General features: G+C 45.7%; 3 protein-coding genes across 10 annotated transcripts in view; 1 reads left to right on the top strand and 2 right to left on the bottom strand.

Annotated features, from left to right (window-relative positions):
• KPNA2 (karyopherin subunit alpha 2) overlaps window positions 1-20,240 on the bottom strand; it is a 147,051-nt gene that overhangs the window by 49,423 nt on the left and 77,388 nt on the right. The gene's annotated exons all lie outside the window — the stretch shown is intronic.
• On the top strand, window positions 53-5,315 carry CUNH17orf58 (chromosome unknown C17orf58 homolog). Of its 4 annotated transcripts, none has more exons than XM_033183883.1 (4): window positions 53-373; window positions 2,465-3,028; window positions 3,210-3,401; window positions 4,312-5,315. In XM_033183883.1, the coding sequence occupies exons 1-4, from the start codon at window positions 298-300 to the stop codon at window positions 4,500-4,502; spliced, it is 1,023 nt and encodes a 340-aa protein (XP_033039774.1). In that variant the 5' UTR covers window positions 53-297; the 3' UTR covers window positions 4,503-5,315. The 4 variants fall into 4 exon arrangements, with proteins under 4 accessions (XP_033039774.1, XP_033039775.1, XP_033039776.1 ...); XM_033183884.1 differs by having other exon boundaries at window positions 4,316-5,315; XM_033183885.1 differs by lacking the exon at window positions 3,210-3,401.
• BPTF (bromodomain PHD finger transcription factor) overlaps window positions 11,844-20,240 on the bottom strand; it is a 145,568-nt gene continuing 137,171 nt past the window's right edge. For all 5 annotated transcript variants that reach the window (XM_033183856.1, XM_033183854.1, XM_033183852.1 and 2 more), the window contains one exon: window positions 11,844-13,980. In XM_033183856.1, coding sequence (XP_033039747.1) covers window positions 13,944-13,980 — 37 coding nt within the window. In that variant the 3' untranslated portion in view covers window positions 11,844-13,943. The remainder of the gene's footprint in view (window positions 13,981-20,240) is intronic.

The following is a 20,240-nucleotide window of genomic DNA, read 5'->3' on the forward strand; positions in this document are numbered from 1 at the left end:
AACGCACACAGGTTTAAAGTTTAGTCTGTGATGTTATCCTCGCCGCAGATCGCAGGACAGACATTCTCGGGGACAACTTTGCCAGGCTATGTGCTCGTCCCCCTTCGGAAGGAAGAGGGAGAAATCCCTGCGGCTCGGTTTTGTTCCAATGGTCTGCTCAGCCAGTGATTCCCGTTTCCCCAAAGGCTGCCCCTCATTAGCATGAACGGGGGTGGGGGTGTGGAGAAGGGGTTGGGGGAGAGCAACCAAGCAAAAGCCCAGGCTCACTTTTAGAGCCTGGGAACCCTGTCTGCAAAAATGACAGCTAGAGCTTTCTGGCTCCTCTGTTTGATCGTCGGATCATCCCCCGAAGCACCGGTGGCGGAGAGAAAAAGTAAGATCCGTGTAGTGCGGAGCCCTGGGAGCGGAGCGGGGATCTGGGGGGGAGCTGGGAAGGAGGCTCAGTGAAACGCGGGACGAGGAGGGGGGTCAGAGCTCGCAAGAGAGGACACCCTGGGTCTGCGTTCGTCTTAGAAAGGAGCAAAGTGTATCCCCAAGGTTTCGTGTCTCTTGGCAGCCTTTTCGGAAAGAAGCCAATTCAGCTACTGAAATGATCCCGAGCGAGCCGGGTAGGCTGGGGAAAACTTTGCATGTTAAGTAGTTGCTCCATCACAGAGGAGGGAAAGTGTCAAAAGGGGTCGTGGCGCGCCTTTCGGGAGCCGTGCCCGGGCCGGGATCGCAGGACGCAGCGGGGTCCGCCCCGCTCGGCTGGGTGAGCAGGGGCTGCGGGGGGCCGCTGGGGAGGGCTGGGGGGAAGCCGGGTCGAAATCCGGCAGCCCTGGGCACTTCTCTGCTCTCCCCGCAGCCCTAGCGCACAACCTTGACACACCTGAGCCGGGATTTAACTAACACGCACAGACTCATAATTCGTGCACGAAATTAAGTTACTCAGCCCATGAAGAAATGAGTGGTTCTCTGGGGGATCGTGTTTTTGTTTTGCTTTTATTTGGATGTTCTGTCGGCTTCGCTATCTCTGGGAAAAACAGTTTCCGTACCTCACAGGGCAATTTACTCTGGGTTATTTTTCCACATGGAAATTGAATGACTTCAGTGGCATTTAACCCAAATATCAGACAATCTTTCCCATGACAACAGATGGTGATATCAATGGGGAAGCAGTTGTGAGGTCAACAGTTGACAGTCAGGAATTGGATATCCACCAGAACTTTACTCAGCTGTGCATGGCACAACCGTTTAACAACGTAATGAGTCAGAATCAACCTCTTTGCAAAAACATGAACTCTAACCAGCTATTATTGCTGGGTGAAAGCTGATTTTAAAGCAGATTATCGATTTGGCAAGACCAGTCACTTTAAGTGAAGTGTTGCCAGAGCTGCAAATGAGCAGATCCACCTCTTTAAAGAAAGGGGAGAGAAAAATAAAGGCGAATTCTTGCCTGTTTGGAGGGCACTGGGACCCAGGCAAGCAAGGAGGTGAAATTGTGTAACTGGTATGGAAAGGTGCCCAGCTCCTAAGCTGGCTGAAGTTTACCCACCAACCTGTCTGCAGAACTAGTGAAAATCATTAATAATTTAAAAAATTTGTTTTCATGCTATACCGTTTAGGAGTCTTTTCTCCACCATCTAATGGGGAAAAAAATGTAAGCGATGTGTGCTTTTATACTTAATCAGGGGCCTCTGCCTCCCAGCCAAGCTTTCAAAACCTTCCTTAGCTGTGGTTTACCAGTAAGCGGTGTCCAAGAAGCCAGATAAAAATCCACTCACAAATATTCGATTCTGCAGGGACCGAGATGACAGTGTAAACACGGATGGGAAAACCAAATAGTTCTGTTGTCAGGGGCGCTTAAACAATGAGGAGAACCTGTCATATGAGACCTTTCCCCCTGGGCTTTGCTCTTGGTACTTTCTCAACAAACTGTAAATAGCAAAGAGGCGGATGTTTACATATGTATTTTATATATATACACACACACATGCACACATATACGTATATATTAAAGGAAGGGCAAAAAAATTTGTTATCTAACCAGTGTTGTCAGACATGTTTAGTCTTAAATAGGGGGTTGTAATTTTAAAAGCTATAATCTTAAAGGACAAGATCCTCGTATCCTTCTTCCTTTGGGGCCTGGGAAGCGCGTGCCCCGCGTGGCCGCGACGCTGCGTCCGGGTTCTCCCTACTTCACTTCAGGCCTCCGGGCCTCCCTCCCATCTCTCCTCTTGCAGGTGCCTGTGAAGCCTCCCTTGTGCCCTATCTTCACTACCCCTCCCAGAGCCCTTCTTCTGCAGCGCCCGTGCCCCACTAGGGGCCTCCTCCCCCTCCTGACCTCCCTTCCCCTCTCGGCCTCCCGTCTCAGCCTCCTCTTCCCTCTTCTCCCTTCTCGGCTTCCTCGGCTTTCCCTAACGGCCTCCCCTCACTGCTTCTCCTCCCCCACCGCCTTCCCGCCTCTCCTCTTCTCGCCCCACAGCCTCGCCGCCGCACAGCAGAAAGCCAGACTCCCGCAGCTTCCCGAGCGCGGAGACACCGGGGCCCCGCGCGCAGCCGCTCCCTGAGGCCCCGCGGCGGCCGCGCGCGGCCGAGGACACCCCCGCCGCCCGCCCCTGGCCTGACCCGCGGCGCCGGAAGCCCCCGCCGCCGGCCGACAACCAGGCCAGCTTCCGGGAGGCCGCACGCGCACCCGCTGGCCCGCCGGGTCCGCGCCTGGCGCAAGCCGAGAACCGCGCGTCGCCGCGCCGCGGGCCCGCGTCGGAGGACGCCCCGCGACGCGCGCGCTCACGGGCTCTGCGCTTCCCCGCCGCCCGGCCGCCCACGCGCGCCGCCGAGGGCTCCGCCGGCCACGCCCACCCCAACCGGCCGCGCGCCGCCGCGCTGGCCCCAGGCCCGGCGCCCGCGCCCGCGCCGCTGCCGCGCTTCACCCTCAGCTTTGGCCTCAGCCCGCCGCAGAGGGACGCGGAGCCCGGCGCCGAGCCCTGCGCGCGCGCCTGCCGATCCGACCTGGACGAACGCGAGGCGTTCTGCGAGAGCGAATTCGGTGAGCCCGGCCGCCGCGCTGCCGCCCCGCGAGCGTTTCCGAGCCCCAGAGAAGCCCGGCCGCGAGATCCCAGGGCGCCCGACCCGTGCGGGCCGTTTCGGGGTTGCTAAAAACCACCTCCCGGGGGACTGGGAGAGGAGCTCGGGGTAACGCTCTTCTCCAAACTGTTTTTCGGAAACAGCGGTGAACGGGATCGTGCACGACGTGGACGTGCTGGGCGCGGGCATCCGCCTAGTGACCCTGCTGGTGGATCGGGACGGGCTGTACAAGATGAACCGCCTGTACCTCACCCCCGACGGCTTCTTCTTCCGAGTCCACATGTTAGTCCTGGACTCCTCCAGCTGCAATAAGCCGTGTCCAGAGTTTAAACCTGGTATTGAAACTGAGCTGAATGACGCTGCATATGTACTTTATACCACCGTTTGTAACCTGGGTGCCACAGCCCGGGCTGTGGGTCGCCCAGCTTTTTTTGGGAGGGATAGGGGACAGTGACATGAGTAGGATTTAGACGACAGGTATTATTTCGGCCACTCTGTGACTTAAGCCCTGTCAGTCCCCACCCTCAAGGGTGAGAACAGCAGGGGTTGGCACAAAGCGGCCTGTCAATAAATGTTGACAAATGGAGTGGACGACCAACTCTCATTGCCAGAATGGACTGTACAGAACTGAGTTTAGAAAAGCTGCTTTTTTGAGTGTGTATGTGGGATTGGTGGGAGGAATACCCACTCCCACATCTTTCTAGGCATGTGCTCTGGGATAAGGACCTTTGTTTTGTAATGTGGTCCCGCTACATATTGCTTTTTTTTTTTTTTTTTTTTGAGACTGAATCTCGCCCTGTCGCCCAGGCTGGAGAGCAGTGGGTGCGATCTCAGCTCACTGCAACCTCTGCCTCCCGAGTTCAAGCGATTCTCCCGCCTCAGCCTCCCAACTTGCTGGGATTACAGGCATGCGCCACCACGCCCTGCTAATTTTTGTATTTTTAGTAGAGATGGGGTTTCACCATGTTGGCTAGGCTGGTCGCAAACTCCTGACCTCAAGAGATCTGCCCGCCTTGGCCTCCCGGAGTGCTGGGATTAAAGGCGTGAGGCACCACACCGGCCTGGTTGGTTATCTTCTAAAGGTCGCTAGGCTGTTTCCACCAGATGCCTGTAGACTCAGTATCAATTTCAACTTGTGCAGCAAGATAATAGATTGCAGCTTAGGCATTTCTTAGAGGCCTTACATTTTCTGCTTCATGGCATTTAAAGGACACTATGAATTAATGTTCTGGTTATTTCGTCCAGGCAGCAGGTATATTGTGATGGGCCACATCTACCATAAGAGACGGCAGCTCCCTACAGCTCTGCTCCAGGTCCTGAGAGGCCGCCTCCGACCAGGGGATGGACTGCTGAGGAGCAGCAGCAGCTATGTGAAAAGGTTTAACCGAAAAAGGGAAGGGCAAATTCAAGGTGCAATTCATACCCAATGCATTTGAAACAACCATCCTGGCATTTCTGGACCACAAGAGACTTGGACATCAGCAACAAGACATGAAAGGTCTATCTTCATGTAATGAGTCCTCCTTTAGAAGAGAGGCCGCAGCTACTCTCTTGCATAGTTGAATGACTTGCATAGTTGCAACTGTAATCTCGAAGGTGTCACTTTGTTATTTACAAGATCTTCTTAAATGGGCTGCTCCTGAGTTCAGTGTGAAGGTTATTTAACTGTAGTGCCAGTGATTTACACAGCTCAGAGAATTGACCTGTCCAGTTAACAGATCATTGCTTCATATGTTTTTAAATTATTTTAATTTAATATTCTTTAGTAGAAATAGTCCACAACAACATTTTCTTGAATTTAAATATACAACTTTTACATCATGTATCAAACCAGATTTTATATTCCAACTATCACATTTTAAATTCTGTACAGAACAGTAAGTGCACTAGTCAAAAGACATTTATGTTTGAAATGTCATTTAGATCAAACACAAGGGTCAAAGCCCAGGCCAAGTATTAAGGTTTTACACTTAAAGAGTACTAAAGGGCCAGTGTGCACATGGGTAGATTAAAAAAATAAATAAAAAATAGTGCTAAAGGGCTTACTTCAGGCAAAAGTGTTCCTGATGTACCAAAAAATAAGATATAGTTTATTTTCATGCCTCCCTGCTCCTAATAATGTATGTTTTGTGCTGAACTGGCAGCTATCCCAATGTGAAATGTATTCTGGATGTATCTGATGTCATTTTTCTATTAAGACCAAGTATAATGTTTGTTTGTAAAGCATTAAATCTTGCCTTGAAATCAGATCTTGGATGCACCTGTTTGTTTTTGTTTTAGCCTTACTGAGCCCTAAAGGTTTGAGAAAAAGGCTTTTTAAAATTCATTCCCCAAACCTTGGAACCACTATTCACCAATGACAGCTCACAAGGAAGTGAATTTTTTTTTTTTTTTGAGAGGGAGTCTCGCTCTGTCGCTGGGGCTGGAGTGCAATGGCCGGATCTCAGCTCACTGCAAGCTCCGCCTCCTGCCATTCTCCTGCCTCAGCCTCCCGAGTAGCTGGGACTACAGGCGCCCGCCACATCGCCCGGCTAGTTTTTTGTATTCTTTAGTAGAGACGGGGTTTCACCTTGTTAGCCAGGATGGTCTCGATCTCCTGACCTTGTGATTCGCCTGTCTCGGCCTCCCAAAGTGCTGGGATTATAGGCTTGAGCCACCGCGCCCGGCCGGAAGTGAATTTTAAACATTTTTCAGTTGGTTTTAAAAAGGTTTAATTGGCCAGGTGTGGTGGCTCATGCCAGTAATCCCAGCACTTTGGAAGGCCGAGGCCTGCGGATCACCTGAGATTGGGAGTTCAAGACCAGCCTGACCAACATGGAGAAACCCTGTCTCTACTGCAAATACAAAACTACCTGGGCGTGCTGGTGGGCGCCTGTAATCCCAGCTACTTGGGAGGCTGAGACAGGAGAATTGCTTGAACCCTGGAGGTGGAGGTTGCGGTGAGCCGAGATCATACCACTGCACTCCAGCCTGGGCAACAAGAGCAAAACTCAGTCTCAAAAAACAACCACCATAAAAAAAGGTTTAGTCACTAAATTAAATATTGATTTTATACTTGAGTCCACAAAAGAGTATTTTTTCAGAAGATCAGGCTGTACTTTAGTTTATATGAAGCATGGTGAACAGAGACACCACTGATGCATAGATGAAGATGACTGCCTAAAGAGAAACAGGAAGGAATTTCACTGGAGAGAGAACAGTCTATTTGGCCTCATGGTGATGCACTCAGGAAGCTTAGAATGCGTCCTGACACCGTCCATGGCACACAGTAGTACCATTGTGCACCTAAAGGACATCCAGGATGGGTCGCTAGGGAATCACAGGAGCCAAGAAGCAACAGCCTAACATTACAATATCTGATACTATTATTTGTTCCAATGATGGGGCAGACAGGTAATAAAGGGTTGAGAGGTTCTGAGTGTTCTATGGTAAAGCACTACTGAGGGATTTTTAGAGTATTTTCCAAAAATAAGTTTTGTCCAAACTTACAAATTTTACAAGAATTGCTTTTTGGAAATCAGTGGCATTATTACACGAACTATTGGTGATAGAGTATATAGCTAACGAAGACCTCCTGAGTTAGTTTTCTTTAAGATAAAAAACATTAACTCAGGCATAACTCAGGCCAGTCAAATCAAAGTTGAATTTTTAAATGTCAAAGGGCTAGGCCAGGCGTGGTGGCTCATGCCTGCAATCCCAGCACTTTGGGAGACCGAGGTGGGTGGATCACAAGGTCAGGAGTTCGAGACCAGCCTGGACAACATGGTGAGCTCCTATCTCTACTAAAAATATAAAAATTAGCCAGGCATGGTGGCAGATGCCTGTAATCCCAGCTACTCGGAAGGCTGAGGCAGAAGAATCGCTCGAACCCAGGAGGCAGAGGTTGCAGTGAGCCGAGATTGTGCCATTGCACTCCAGCCTGAGAAACAGAACAAGACTCCATCTCAAAAACAAACAAACAAAGGCTAAGTGGTTATCTCGAATAATGTGGTGGAGACAACTACAAGATGACCAAATAAATTATTGGCTGGATGGTCAGATGTTAAAACAGAGAGAAAAGTTATAAATAGTTCTGGAATATTTTTTTGAGACAGTCTTGCTCTGTCACCCAGGCTGAAGTGCAGTGGTGTGATCTCAGCTCACTGCAACCTTCACCTCCCAGGTTCAAGAGATTCTTCTGCTTCACACTCCCCAGTAGCTGAGGATTACAGATGCCCAGCATCGTGCTTGGCTAACTTTTGTATTTTTAGTAGAGACAGCGTTTCACCATGTTGGCCAGGCTGGTCTTGAACTACTGACCTCAAGTGATCCAACCCCTCAGCCTGCCTAAGTGTTGGAATTACAGGTGTGAACCACTGTGCCGGGCTGATTTTTAATTTTAGTCTGTATCATGCTGAAACAGCTCTAGTTTAAAAGAGAAAAAAAGGTCCAGGTGTGGTGGTTCATGCCTGTCATCCCAGCACTTTGGGAGGCTGAGGCAGGATCACTTGAGGCCAGGAATTTGAGTCCAGACTGGGCAACAGAGCAAGACCTCATTGCTACAAATAATAAAAAAAATTAGCTAGGCGTGCTAGCGTGTGCCTGTAGTCCCAGCTACTTGGGAGGTTGAAGTAGGAGGATGGCTTGTGCCCAGGAGGTCAAGGCTGCTGTGAGCTGTGCCACTGCACTCCAGCCTGGGCAATAGAGCAAGACCCAGTTTCCAAAAAAAAAAAAGAAAGAAAAAATTAACTTTTACATAATCCTGAAGCTTAAGTTTAGGGTTTTACTTAGATTGGTTTGATAATAGTCAGTTTCTGGGTAATTCTGGAAACAAAAAAAAGTGCCAGAGCTGTGATACCTGTGCTACTTGGAGGTCACATAGTTAACATGCACACCTTGGCAAACACATGCAGGCCAGATTCTTAGAAACTTCCTGGCTAAACATTAACATCTTTATTCAAGACCAGGTCTGTAAGGAAAGACTAGTGAGGCTCGAACGCAGTACAACAGTGGTGGGTGTGGAGGCGCACACCGGAGGCAGCAGAGGACAGGTGAGGCAAAAAGTCAAGAAGACTCGCTTTCTCAATAGGCAGTCAGTACCTTGGATAGAATCTTTTAATTTTACGGATTTTTTTTTTTTTTTTTTTTTTTTCCGAGACAAAGTCTTGCTCTGTCACTCAGGCTGGAGTGCAGTGGCAAGATCTGGGCAACCTCTGTATCCACAGTGCAAGTGATTCTCATGTCTCAGGCTCCCAAATAGCTGGGATTTCAGGCATGCGCCAACGTGCCTAACTTTTATACTCCTTTTTGAGATGGAATCTCACTCTGTCGCCCAGGCTGAAGTGTAGTGGCGTGATCCCAGCTCACTGCAACCTCTGCCTCACGGGATTAAGCGATTCTCCTGCCACAGCCTACTGAGTAGATGGGATTACAGGCACCCACCATCATACCCGGCTAATTTTTGTATTTTTAGTAGAGATGGGGTTTCACCATGTTGGGCAGGCTGGTCTAGAACTCCTGATCTCAGGTGATCCACCTGCCTTGGTCTCCCAAAGTGTTAGGATTACAGTTGTGAGTCACCATGCCTGGTCTATTGTACTTTCATTTATTTATTTTTTAGACAGAGTCTCGCTCTGTTGCCCAGGTTGGAGTGCCATGGTGCAATCTTGGCTCACTGCAACCTCCACCTCCTGGATTCAAGCAATTCTCCTGCCGCAGCCTCCTGAGTAGCTGGGATTACAGGCACGTGTCACCACACTCGGTTAATTTTTGTATTTTTAGTAGAGACAGGGTTTCACCATGTTGGTCAGGCTGGTCTCAAACTCCTGACCTCGTGATCCACCCGCCTCGGCCTCCCAAAGTGCTGGGATTACAGGCGTGCGCCACCATGCCCAGCCGGCCTTCTGTACTTTTAGTAGAGACGGGGTTTGGCCGTGTTGCCCAGGTTGGTCTTGAGCTTGTGGCCCCAAGTGAATCACTCACCTTGGCCTCCCAAAGCGCTGGGATTACAGGCATTAGCCACCGTGCCCTGCCAATTTAATGGAAAATTTTAATGAGCAAATTCACTATAGTTTCTTATCATCTTTTCCTATTGATAGATTTTTCTTAGCAAATGGGTTGGGTTTGTGCCTATGCGCACACATTAATAGTCCCTAAATGGAATACTCACTTGCCTTCAGTAGTAATTCAACAGCATCCCTCCTTCAAATGAAGCTATTACAATTCAAGGAGAAAAAGTACTTGTTTTTCTTTGGGTAGGAAAAGGTCTATAAAACATATACACTGTTTGTTTATTTATTTATTTATTTGAGACTGAGTCTTGCTCTTGTTGCCCAGGCTGGAGCACAGTGGCGCAATCTTGGCTCACTGCAACCTCCGCCTCCTGGGTTCAAGTGATTATCGTGCCTCAGCCTCCCGAGTAGCTGGGATTATAGGCGCCCACCAATGCCCGGCTACTTTTTGTACTTTTAGTGGAGTCAGGGTTTTTAACCACATTGGCTATGTTGGTCTCGAACTCCTGACCTTGTGATCCACCCACCTTGGCCTCCCAAAGTGCTGGGATTACAGGCGTGAGCCACTGTGCCCCACCCATAGCTTTTTACAACTACCTTGTAAAGCCAAAGTATCATTTGGCACTGTTAGTCTTTCTCTTGAATTTTTTTTTTTTTTTGAGACAGAGTCTCGCTCTGTTGGCCAGGCTGGAGTGCAGTGACACCATCTTGGCTCACTGCAACCTCTGCCTCCCCGGCTCAAGCAATTCTCCTGCCTCAGCCTCCCGAGTAGCTGGGATTACAGGCATGTGCCACCACGTCTAATTTTTGTATTTTTAGTAGAGATGGGGTTTCTCCTGACCTCAGGTAATCCGCCTGCCTCGGCCTCCCAAAGTGCTGGGATTACAGGCATGAGCCACCGCGCCCAGCCGAAATCATTTTTAAGTTGACCATGAACACATATAAACAAACACCTAAAAACTGACCCGCCACCTACAATGCATCACCTCAATTTCAGGAAATATTTGAGCATGCAATAAATAAATTAGATAAAGCAGGACATTATATCATTTTAAGAATATAGCTAATTTCTTCAGTTGAAAATTAGTTGAATTTGGTTCAAATTGGATCAAGCGGTATGACCTTCTGAGAAAATCTTTTAGTATCTCGCTCCAAGTGTCTAGAAGTACCTCAGAATGTTTTAAATTATTACAAATACTTCTCAGTTGGCTCTTCCCCCCACCTCCTCAAGTACTTCATTACTTTATCCATGAAATACCACCATTCTCACATTAAGGACAAGAAATCTGAGACCTATGGTAATAGCTTCAATCATGAAGAGTGAAAGCTGTAATAACCATGTAGCTTTGTCTAACTAAGTGTGCAGAGATCTGAAAGGCCACCCAGCTGGCTCTTTAACGTAAAGAAGTAGAGAGTTTGCCTAAAGGAATTAACAGAAATAGGGAAATAATTTTTATTTGCAGATCTTAGGAAGTTAGATTACAAACAACAGCAAACCTTAGTGTCTCTAAATAACACTCTAGGCCATTTGAAATATAAAAAGGTAATTATTTTACTTCAGAAAATATCTCCAAAAGCTCACTTTTTTTGAGACAGTCTCACTCTGTCGCCCAGGCTGGAGTGCAGTGGCACAATCTTGGCTCACTGCAACCTCCATCTCCTGAGTTCAAGCCATCCTCCCACCTCAGCTACCTGAGTAGTTGGGACTACCGGCATGTGCCACTTGTCCAGCTAAATTGTTGTATTTTTAGCAGAGACAGGGTTTCACCATGTTGGTGAAGCAGCTCTCTAACTCCTGACCTCAAGTGACCCACTCACTTCAGCCTCCCAAAGTGCTGGGATTATAGGCGTGAGCCACCATGCCCAGCCACAATTTTATTTAAACCTCCTGAAGAATCTGGATAGGAGAACAAAAGCTTTACCAACCAATAGGAAAATATTTTTTATGAAATGGTTTCTTGGATTGTGAATGTGGCAGGTAAACTATAGCAGGTATTGAAAACACTCTTAGCCAAGGAAATCTACTGATGCAAATTAAATGTATTTATAAGCCCAACGCCTGGGGCAGAAACATCCTAAGAGTATCACAAATGTACAGTTTACTGCCTGGATTATTGGAAGCAAAATAGCTGTATTATGTAGATCTTACCGAATAGCAGAAGCTTGTCAAAGATTTCTGCTTGTCACAGAAAAGCAGCTTTTGGAATTCATTATGTTCTGTAAGAATGTATGGTTTTCAGACCCGGCGTGGTGGCTCACGTCTGTAATCCCAGCACTTTGGGGGGCCGAGGCAGGCAGATCACCTGAGGTCGGGAGTTCGAGACCACCCTGACCAACATGGTGAAACCCCGTCTCTATTAAAAATACAAAATTAGCCAGGTGTGGTGGCGCATGCCTGTAATCCCAGCTACTCAGGAGGCTGAGGCAGGAGAATCATTTGAACCCGGGAGGCAGAGGTTGTAGTGAGCCAAGATGGTGCCAGTGTACTCCAGCCTGGACAACAAGAGTGCAACTCCATCTCAAAAAAAAAAAAAAGTGTTTTTCAAAAATTACTTTTGAAAGACTAAAGCTCTGTAGTTGATGAAACTATAAAATGTCTTTATGTATTTATATGGTGATAGAGACTGTAAAACACTTTATACAATTAAATACACATATTAAATTAACATCTTCCTGGTTTCAGGATTTCCATAAAATTTACCCTTTTTGTACAATTTGGCAAGGCTAACAGCTACAGAAAACATATTAACCAACCAACCATTGCTTCATTAGAAACTGCACCAAATCCAATGTCAAAAACATTACTTTATTTTTCTAGGATGAAATGTCCTATTACGTACAAAAGAATTGCTGTTTAGAATTTGCCACAATTTGTTAAAAACATAGCAATCTATTGCCTACAGGTAGGAAAGTTCTTGCTGCAACAAATTTTAAATGATTAAGCCCGTATATATTTTTATATATATATATATGAATAAATAGTACAGAAATACTGTGACGTGATGAGATGCAGAATAATTTTATAATTCATTAAAATGTAGAATTCTTGCATCAGCACAGTGCATACAATAAGTAACATTTTTTTAAAAAGTAAAAGGACAAAATAACCCATATTTAACTACTTCCATCTTAATACTTTAAGCAAAAATTTTTTCACGTTTTCATATTGAGCGATTAGTCTCTTTAGTTTGTAAGCATAGGTTTAAGTGACATCTTTATGTACAAAAAGGAATGGGCTTCATTAGATAAAATTAACCCAGAATAACCTGTACACCTGAGCCTGTAATAAGAAAGAATCGGGAACTGTAGCAACATCTTTCTTTTAAGAAACTGAGGTCTGGGAAAGGTTTTGCATAGCAGGGAAACATTAAAAGGAAAGAAACTTTTAAAAACAATAATTAGATAAATTCCAGAAGTTGATAGGACAAAGCTAGTATGAGTTAGTGCAAAATCTAGTAAAATTTTTGCAAAGCTGCATAATCCAACTATGGCAGATTTTATAGAAGCTATTACCACAATGCAGTGATACAACGTGTAAGAACATTGAAAGGAAAAACATGCAAAACACATCTTCCTCTGTGGCTTCCATTTTCTCACTACTGTTGATACTACTTTTCCTTACATGGAAGAAACAAACCAACCACAAACAGAAAACAAACCCAATCAACAAATAACACAGAGGATGAGGTCATCCACAAAATGCCCTTCATAAAATGTAAGTAGCTGTCTGTAATTGGTAACCTGCCTGCTATCACAGAATGTACAGATGAAGGCAATGTGTATCTTGTCACATTACCTTTTTCGTTAGTATGATCAACCAATGCAACAGGACTAGCACCCCTGATGATTTTTCTCTGACATGATGACAATGGACTGGGAATGGTAAAACAAGGGGCCACTGCTGTGCTGGAGAAATCCAGGCACAATTAGATTCTTCTGCCTTTCATGACCTTGCAGCCCTCCCTCCCCCACAAAGGCTTACAGATAATCATTAGCGCACATTCAAAGACACCTCTGTCTGTGGGAGAAAAATTATCTCCATTTATTTTGTTTCATATACATCCATAGTTGAATTTTAATACAAAAGAAAAAAATTAGAATCTGACAAATGTTTACAAACAAGATACCTTCAAATAGATTTTACTCATTTTAGCCTGGTGCGGAGTAATTGACAAATTGTACTGTTTATATTCAAGGCAACAGAGTCTGTAGTCCAGGACCACTTAGCCCAACCTTTATGCAAGCTTCATTTTAATCTACCATGAACAATAAACTCATTGTTGATTCCCAGTTGTGTGTGTGTGCACATGTGTACATAGCAGCTCCTTTCATAGAAAGAAAAGACATCTAGAGGTCGTCTTGTACTTTTACCTACAGGAATCATGATAAGATACAGATGATTATATGTAACCGGGGCTGGATTTTATAAGAAAAAATAATTAGCTGACAAATGAGGGCAGCAATAAAAAAGCGTCTTTTTTGCAACAATAAATAAATACAGTCAAAAGTTTTCTGTGAGACTCTAAACCAGCTTCTTCACTGAAGAGCAGACGTGGCATTTCCATGGAGTTACACTTGACCCCATAGTATCTTTTTTTCTTGCTTTCTTTTTCTTTTTTTTTTCAATAAACAAAGTTTTCTCGCTTCTGCCACAATATGTAAAACCATTTGATCTTGACAAGATAATGGTGTCGTTGACTTTGCTTTTTTCTTGTCCGTTGGACAAAATTGGCCAAGAATATAACTGGACTGTTATGACCAATAAAAACGAAGTTTAGGTCAAGTCTTGTCAGGATAGCCTGACTAAAAACATCTGGCTCCTTAATTTAAAATAGTTCAGACAACCAGATTCTTGCTGTGTTTTATGTTAGGTTAACACGCTGAACTTTAAGAAGCTGTAGACTGCAGTTTGTTGTTATGAGACCTACAGAATATAGAAAAAAGGGAACAATTAAGCACCCTTCATTTTTGAAAACAATGATCTTTATGCGGATGCCAAGGTCAGTCAGTCTGGGAGAAGCAGCCATGTTCTTTCATTCACCCTTGGCAAGCGAATAGAAAAGAACGATTAAGAAATTTTTAACCTATAATATTAAAACTTTTCACTGTACACTAAACATAATAACTCACTGGAAAAAGCCAATATTTAAAAATATATATATATATTTGTCTAATAAAGATTACAATATTTTCAGCCAACTGGACAAATAGAGGCATTTACAGAAGCATTACCATTGTGGTGAAAGGTGTGTGTGTGTGTGTGTGTGTGTGTTTATTTACATTGATGAGGGGAATATAAAGGGAAAAATATGCTAAAAAAAAAAAAAAAAGCAACCTTAAAATCACATTTTTCTATTAAAGTCCAGAAAGTCTCCCTTCTAGTTTCACAGTTTTATTCACAACTTTCATTAGTAAACCAAATTACTGTACAGTTACCAGGACTAAGTCAAAGGACTTTATATTGCAATAGCAGATAAATACAGTATTCCAAGAGTTTACAATTTTTAAATACATTGTTCAACATGGCTGCTAGAATAAATGTTTTACCACGATACATCTTTAACATTAAAAAATTATATTAACTAATCTGACTTTCTGGGGGGCAATTTTGAATTACGTAATCACGAGATACAATAAAACAAAGAGTGACCACAACATCCAGTTCTGATTCCAGTTAAAAATTCAGACTAAAGATATCACAATCTGTAAGAAAAGAAAGAATATAGATGGTATAAATAATGAATTATAACAAAGTGCAGTAATGAGAACAATGTGCAAACAATGCTGGAGATCATAAATTAAAATGGGAAAACATGGCAAAGGAAATTCTGGAAATCCATACATAAATCAAGTTTCAATAACTGGCCAGTTATGTTTCATTCTGCCTTAAATCTGGAAATTCCCTAGAAAGGCAATAGCAAGTTGCCCTTATACAATTCTTTACATTGTAATTTTGTTTTGTTTTGAGACAAGGTCTCGCTCTGTAGCCCAGTCCGGAGTGCAGCGGCGCAATCACAGCTCACTGCAGTCCCAACCTCCAGGGCTCAGGTGATCCTCCTACCTCAGCCTCCTGGGTAGTTGGGACTACAGGCACGTGCCACCATGCCCGGCGAATTTTTTCGTATTTTTTGTAGAGATGGGGATTCCCGCCGGGTGCGGTGGCTCAAGCCTGTAATCCCAGCACTTTGGGAGGCCGAGGCGGGTGGATCACGAGGTCAGGAGATCGAGACCATCCTGGCTAACACGGTGAAACCCCGTCTCTACTAAAAATACAAAAAACTAGCCGGGCGAGGTGGCGGGCGCCTGTAGTCCCAGCTACTCAGAGGCTGAGGCGGGAGAATGGCGGGAACCCGGGAGGCGAAGCTTGCAGTGAGCCGAGATCACGCCACTGCACTCCAGCCTGGGCGACAGAGCGAGACTCCCCCTCAAAAAAAAAAAAAAAAAAAAAAAAAAGAGATGGGGATTTCCCATGTTGCCCAGGCTGGTCTCAAACTCCTGGGCTCAAGCGAATTGCCTGCTTTGGCTTCTCAAAGTGTTGGTATTACACGCGTGTGCCACTGTGCACAGCCTAATTTGTTTATTTAAGCAGAACTGAGCAAACTTCTCGATTCAGCTCCCATGTGCTTTAATGAAAATTATGTCAACTTGAGTATATTAAAAAGCTACATAAAATAACCAGGTGGCAAGAAGCCATCGTAAGTGGCCCCTTCACTGTGCAGGCCCAGCCTAGGCCTCCACCTCTCCTTTACCAAGTTCCCTTTGTCTTGCCTACAGGCCCCAGGACCTCCAGGCAATTTCCTCTCCTTCATCAGCAGTTGCCAGCAGTCATCCTTTGGGTTCCGCCAGCAAGCTGGCACCAGGGTAGGATTCTCACCCCTTGGCTTCTACCTCACAAATACCACCAAAGGCCTTTCCAATTTAAAAAAGCAATTTTAGAAACTGAACCAGAGGAATAACCACGATGTACAAATCAAAAAGCATAGAGGGGCTTATAATGAGAAGTTCTGCTCCTCTGTCCTACCTTAACTCCATCTGAAATCCAGGCTGGCTCCCTATGATCAATTCCTTTGACTTTTCAGTTCTCTGGGTAGATTTCTTTTTCTTTTTGAGACGGGGTCTCAATGTTGCCCAGGCTGCAGTGCAGTGGCGGGATCTCTGCTCACTGCAGACTTCTCCTCTCGGGTTCAAATGATTCTCCTGCCTCAGCCCTCCCAGTAGGTGGGATTACAGATGCCTGTCCCCAAGCCCAGCTCATTTTTGTATTTTTAGTAGAGACGAGGTTTTATCATGTTGGCCAGGTTGGTCTTGAATCCCTGACCTCAAGTAGTGATCCATCTACCTCAGCCTCCCAAAGTGTTAGGATTATAGGCATAAGCCACCACACACAGCCTGAGTAGGGCTTTTTTTTTTTTTTTTTGAGTCTCGCTCTTGTCGCCCGGGCTGGAGTATAGTGGTACGATCTGCAACCTCTGCTGCCTCCCAGGTTCAACTGATTCTCCTGTCTCAGCCTCCTGAGTAGCTGGGACTTACAGATGTGCACCACCATGCCTAGCTAATTTTTTTATTTTTAGTGTAGACGGGGTTTTACCACGTTGGCCAGGCTGGTCTCGAACTCCTGACCTTAGGTGATCCGCCTGCCTCGGCCTTCCAAAGTGCTGGGATTATAGGCATGAGCTACCACCACACCTGGCCAGGGTAGATTTCTTATACAGCTATTTCTTGTTTTATCAACTTTTGTTTAAGCCCTGCTATGGCAATGAGAACCAAGCTCACTTAACCATTTTCTCACCTCCCTTTTTGAGTCCCGAGTTTTATTTCCCTATAATTTAAAAATTATATAATTCTATGCTTTGTCTATAGGGTGATTCTAAAAGTTGAAAATCAATGTCATTATTTTTATTATTTTTGAGACGGAGTTTTGCTCTTGTGGCCCAGGCTGGAGTGCAGTGGCGCGGTCGTGGTGTGCTGCAACCTCCACCTCCCAGGTCCAAGTGATTCTGTCTCAGCCTCCTGCATAGCTGGGATTACAGGCATGTACCACCACACCTAATTTTTGTATTTTTAGTAGCGACGGGATTTCAGCATGTTGGTCAGGCTGGTCTCAACTCCTGACCTCAGATGATCCATGCGCCCTGGCCTTCCAAAGCATTGGGATTACAGGTGTGAGCCACCGTGCCTGGCCCAATGTTACTACGAAAATGTAAATATTTTTCTCTGTAGCACCTAGTCCTTTGCTAATAGGGCTCTTTTTTTTTTTTGAGACAGGGTCTTATTGTGTCGTCCAGGCTAGAGTGCAGTGGCATGAACATGGCTCACTGCAGCATCTACCTCCTGGGCTCAATCCTCCCACTTCAGCCTCTGAAGTAGCTGGGACCACAGGTGCACATCACCATGCCTGGCGAATTTTTGTGTTTTGTAAAGATGGGGTTTCGTCGTGTTGCCCAGGCTGGTCTGGAATTCCTCGGCTCAAGCATCCTCCTGCCTCAGTCTCTCAATGTGTTGGGATTACAGGCATGAGCCACCGTGCCCAGCTAACAGAGCACACTTACACAACTTTCTGTTTTTAGTGGTGTTTCTAATTGCCTTTCATTTTTATCCCTGACATTCTTCGGCTTAATCATAGCCTTATGTTTTTCTGTCTTAAACAAATTATCTAATGTATGAGTCATTTTCTTGCTCTACTGAGCCTCTGGGGAGTGCTCCATTCTCCTGCTAGGATTTGGACTGCCGACATTTTACAGACTGCTGTACAAATGTCACCTTGAGTCAGAGTAATTCTCATTGCTTTCCTGAACCTCCTGTTTTCTGAACTCAAATAAACAAAAATTTCTGGCCAGGTGCGGTGGCTCACGTCTGTAATCCTAGCACTTTGGGAGGCCAAGTCAGGGGGATCACGAGGTCTGGAGTTTGAGACCAGCTTGGCCAACATGGTGAAACCCCGTCTCCACTAAAAATACAAAAATCAGCTGGGCATTGTGGTGGGCGCCTGTAATCCCAGCTACTTGAGAGACTGAGGCAGAAGAATTGCTTGAACCCAGGAGGCAGAGGTTGCAGTGAGCCAAGATTGTGCCACTGAACTCCATCCTGGGCAACAGAGTGAGACTGTCTCAAAAAAAAAAAAAAAAAAAAAATTTCTGGCCCAGCCCAGTGGCTCAGGGCTGTGATCCCAGCACTTTGGGAGGCCAAGGCTGGTGGGAGGATCGCTTGAGCTCACGAATTCAAGACTAGCTTGGATCATAGCAAGACTCTGTCCCTAATTAAAAAGATACATCATGGCCGGGCGCGGTGGCTCACGCCTGTTAATCCCAGCACTTTCGGAGGCCGTGGTGGGCGGATCACCTGAGATTGGGAGTTTGAAACCAGCCTTGTCAACATGGAGAAACCCCGTCTCTACTAAAAATACAAAATTAGCCGGGTGTGGTGGCACATGCCTGTAATCCCAGCTACTAGAGAGGCTGAGGCAGGAGAATCACTTGAATCCAGGAAGGCGGAGGTTGCAGTGAGCCGAGATGGCGCCATTGTACTCCAGCCTGAGCAACAAGAGTGAAACTCCGTTTCAAAAAAACAAAAAACAAAACAAAAAGATGCCTTTTTTTTTTTTTTTTTTGAGACAGAGTCTCGCTCTGTCGCCCAAGCTGGAGTGCAGTGGCGCCATCTCGGCTCACTGCAAGCTCCACTGCCCGGGTTCACGCCATTCACCTGCCTCAGCCTCGGGAGTAGCTGGGAATACAGGCGCCCCCCACCATGCCCGGCTAATTTTTTTTTTTTTTTTTGTATTTTTAGCAGAGATGGCATTTCACCGTGTTAGCCAGGATGGTCTTGATCTCCTGACCTCGTGATCCACCCACCTCGGCCTCCCAAAGTGCTGGGATTACAGGAAGATCATTAAAAAGGAAAAAATTCGTTTCCTTATCTTTTGATAGCACACATTTTTTTTCTTCTCAGATGGAGTCTTACTCTGACACCAAGACTGGAATGCGGTGGCGCAATCTCAGCTCACTGCAGCCTGTGCCTCCCGGGTTCAAGCGATTCTCATGCCTCGTCTCCTGTGTAGCTGAGACTACAGGCGTGCACCATTATGCCCGCCTAATTTTTGTATTTTAAGTAGAGATGGGGTTTCACCATGTTGGCCAGCATGATCTTGAACTGCTGACCTCAAGTGATCCACCTGCCTTGGCCTCCCAAAGTACTGGGATTACAGGCGTGAGCCACCGTGCCTGGCCAATAGCACACACTTTTAAAAAATACCTGCCAAGAAAGGATGTCCTGAGTCCTCACGTGACTGAAAATGTATTTATTCTGCCTCTAAACTTGACTGGTTGGTTGCAATTGACAATCATTTTTTCTTAAACTTTTAGATTTATTCTTCCATAATCTTCTAGCACTAAATGTCATAGCAGAAAAATCTGACACCAATCTAATTCTTGTTTCATAGATTGTCTGTTTTATCTAAGAGTTTCTTTCATTCTTAGCGTTTGGAAATTTTATAGTGATGTATATAGGGGTGAGTCTTTTTCCATGTGTCCACCTGGTTTATAAGGTTTATCAACTGTCCCCCTTGCTCCCCCACACCCCTTATAGAGTGCAGGGGCCTTAATTTATTCACTGCTAAATTCCCTGTATCTGGCGCACACACATCGGGTTCTCAAAAGTCATTTGCTGAGTGAAGGAATTTATTCTGCTAGAATTTAAAGTCCTGTGACTATCATCAGCTCAGCAAAATCTTCTTTCATTCTTGTCTTTTTTTTTGAGACAGGGTCTCACTCTGTCACTCAGGTTGGAGAGCAGTGGTGTAATTATAGCTCACGGCAGCCTTGAACTCCTGGGCACAAGTGATCTTCCTGTCACAGCCTCCTGAGTAGCTAGGACTATGGGTATATGCCGCTATGCCCAGTTAATTTTTAAAATTTTTGTAGAGACATGGTCTCACTGTGTTGACAAAGCTGGGAATTCCACCCCCCCACCCCCTACCGTGAGAGTCTCATTGTCACCCAGGCTGGAGTGCAGTGGTGTGATCTTGGCTCACTGCAACCTCCGCCTCCCAAGTTCAAGTGATTCTCGCGCCTCAGCCTCCCAAGTAGCTGAGATTACATGCATGTGTCACCACACCTGGCTAATTTTTGTATTTTTAGTAAGAGACAGGGTATCCCCGTACTGGCCAGGCTGGTCTTGAACTCCTGATCT

Source organism: Trachypithecus francoisi, unplaced genomic scaffold, assembly GCF_009764315.1.
Source record: "Trachypithecus francoisi isolate TF-2019V2 unplaced genomic scaffold, Tfra_2.0 Lachesis_group20, whole genome shotgun sequence".
Lineage (NCBI taxonomy): Eukaryota > Metazoa > Chordata > Mammalia > Primates > Cercopithecidae > Trachypithecus > Trachypithecus francoisi.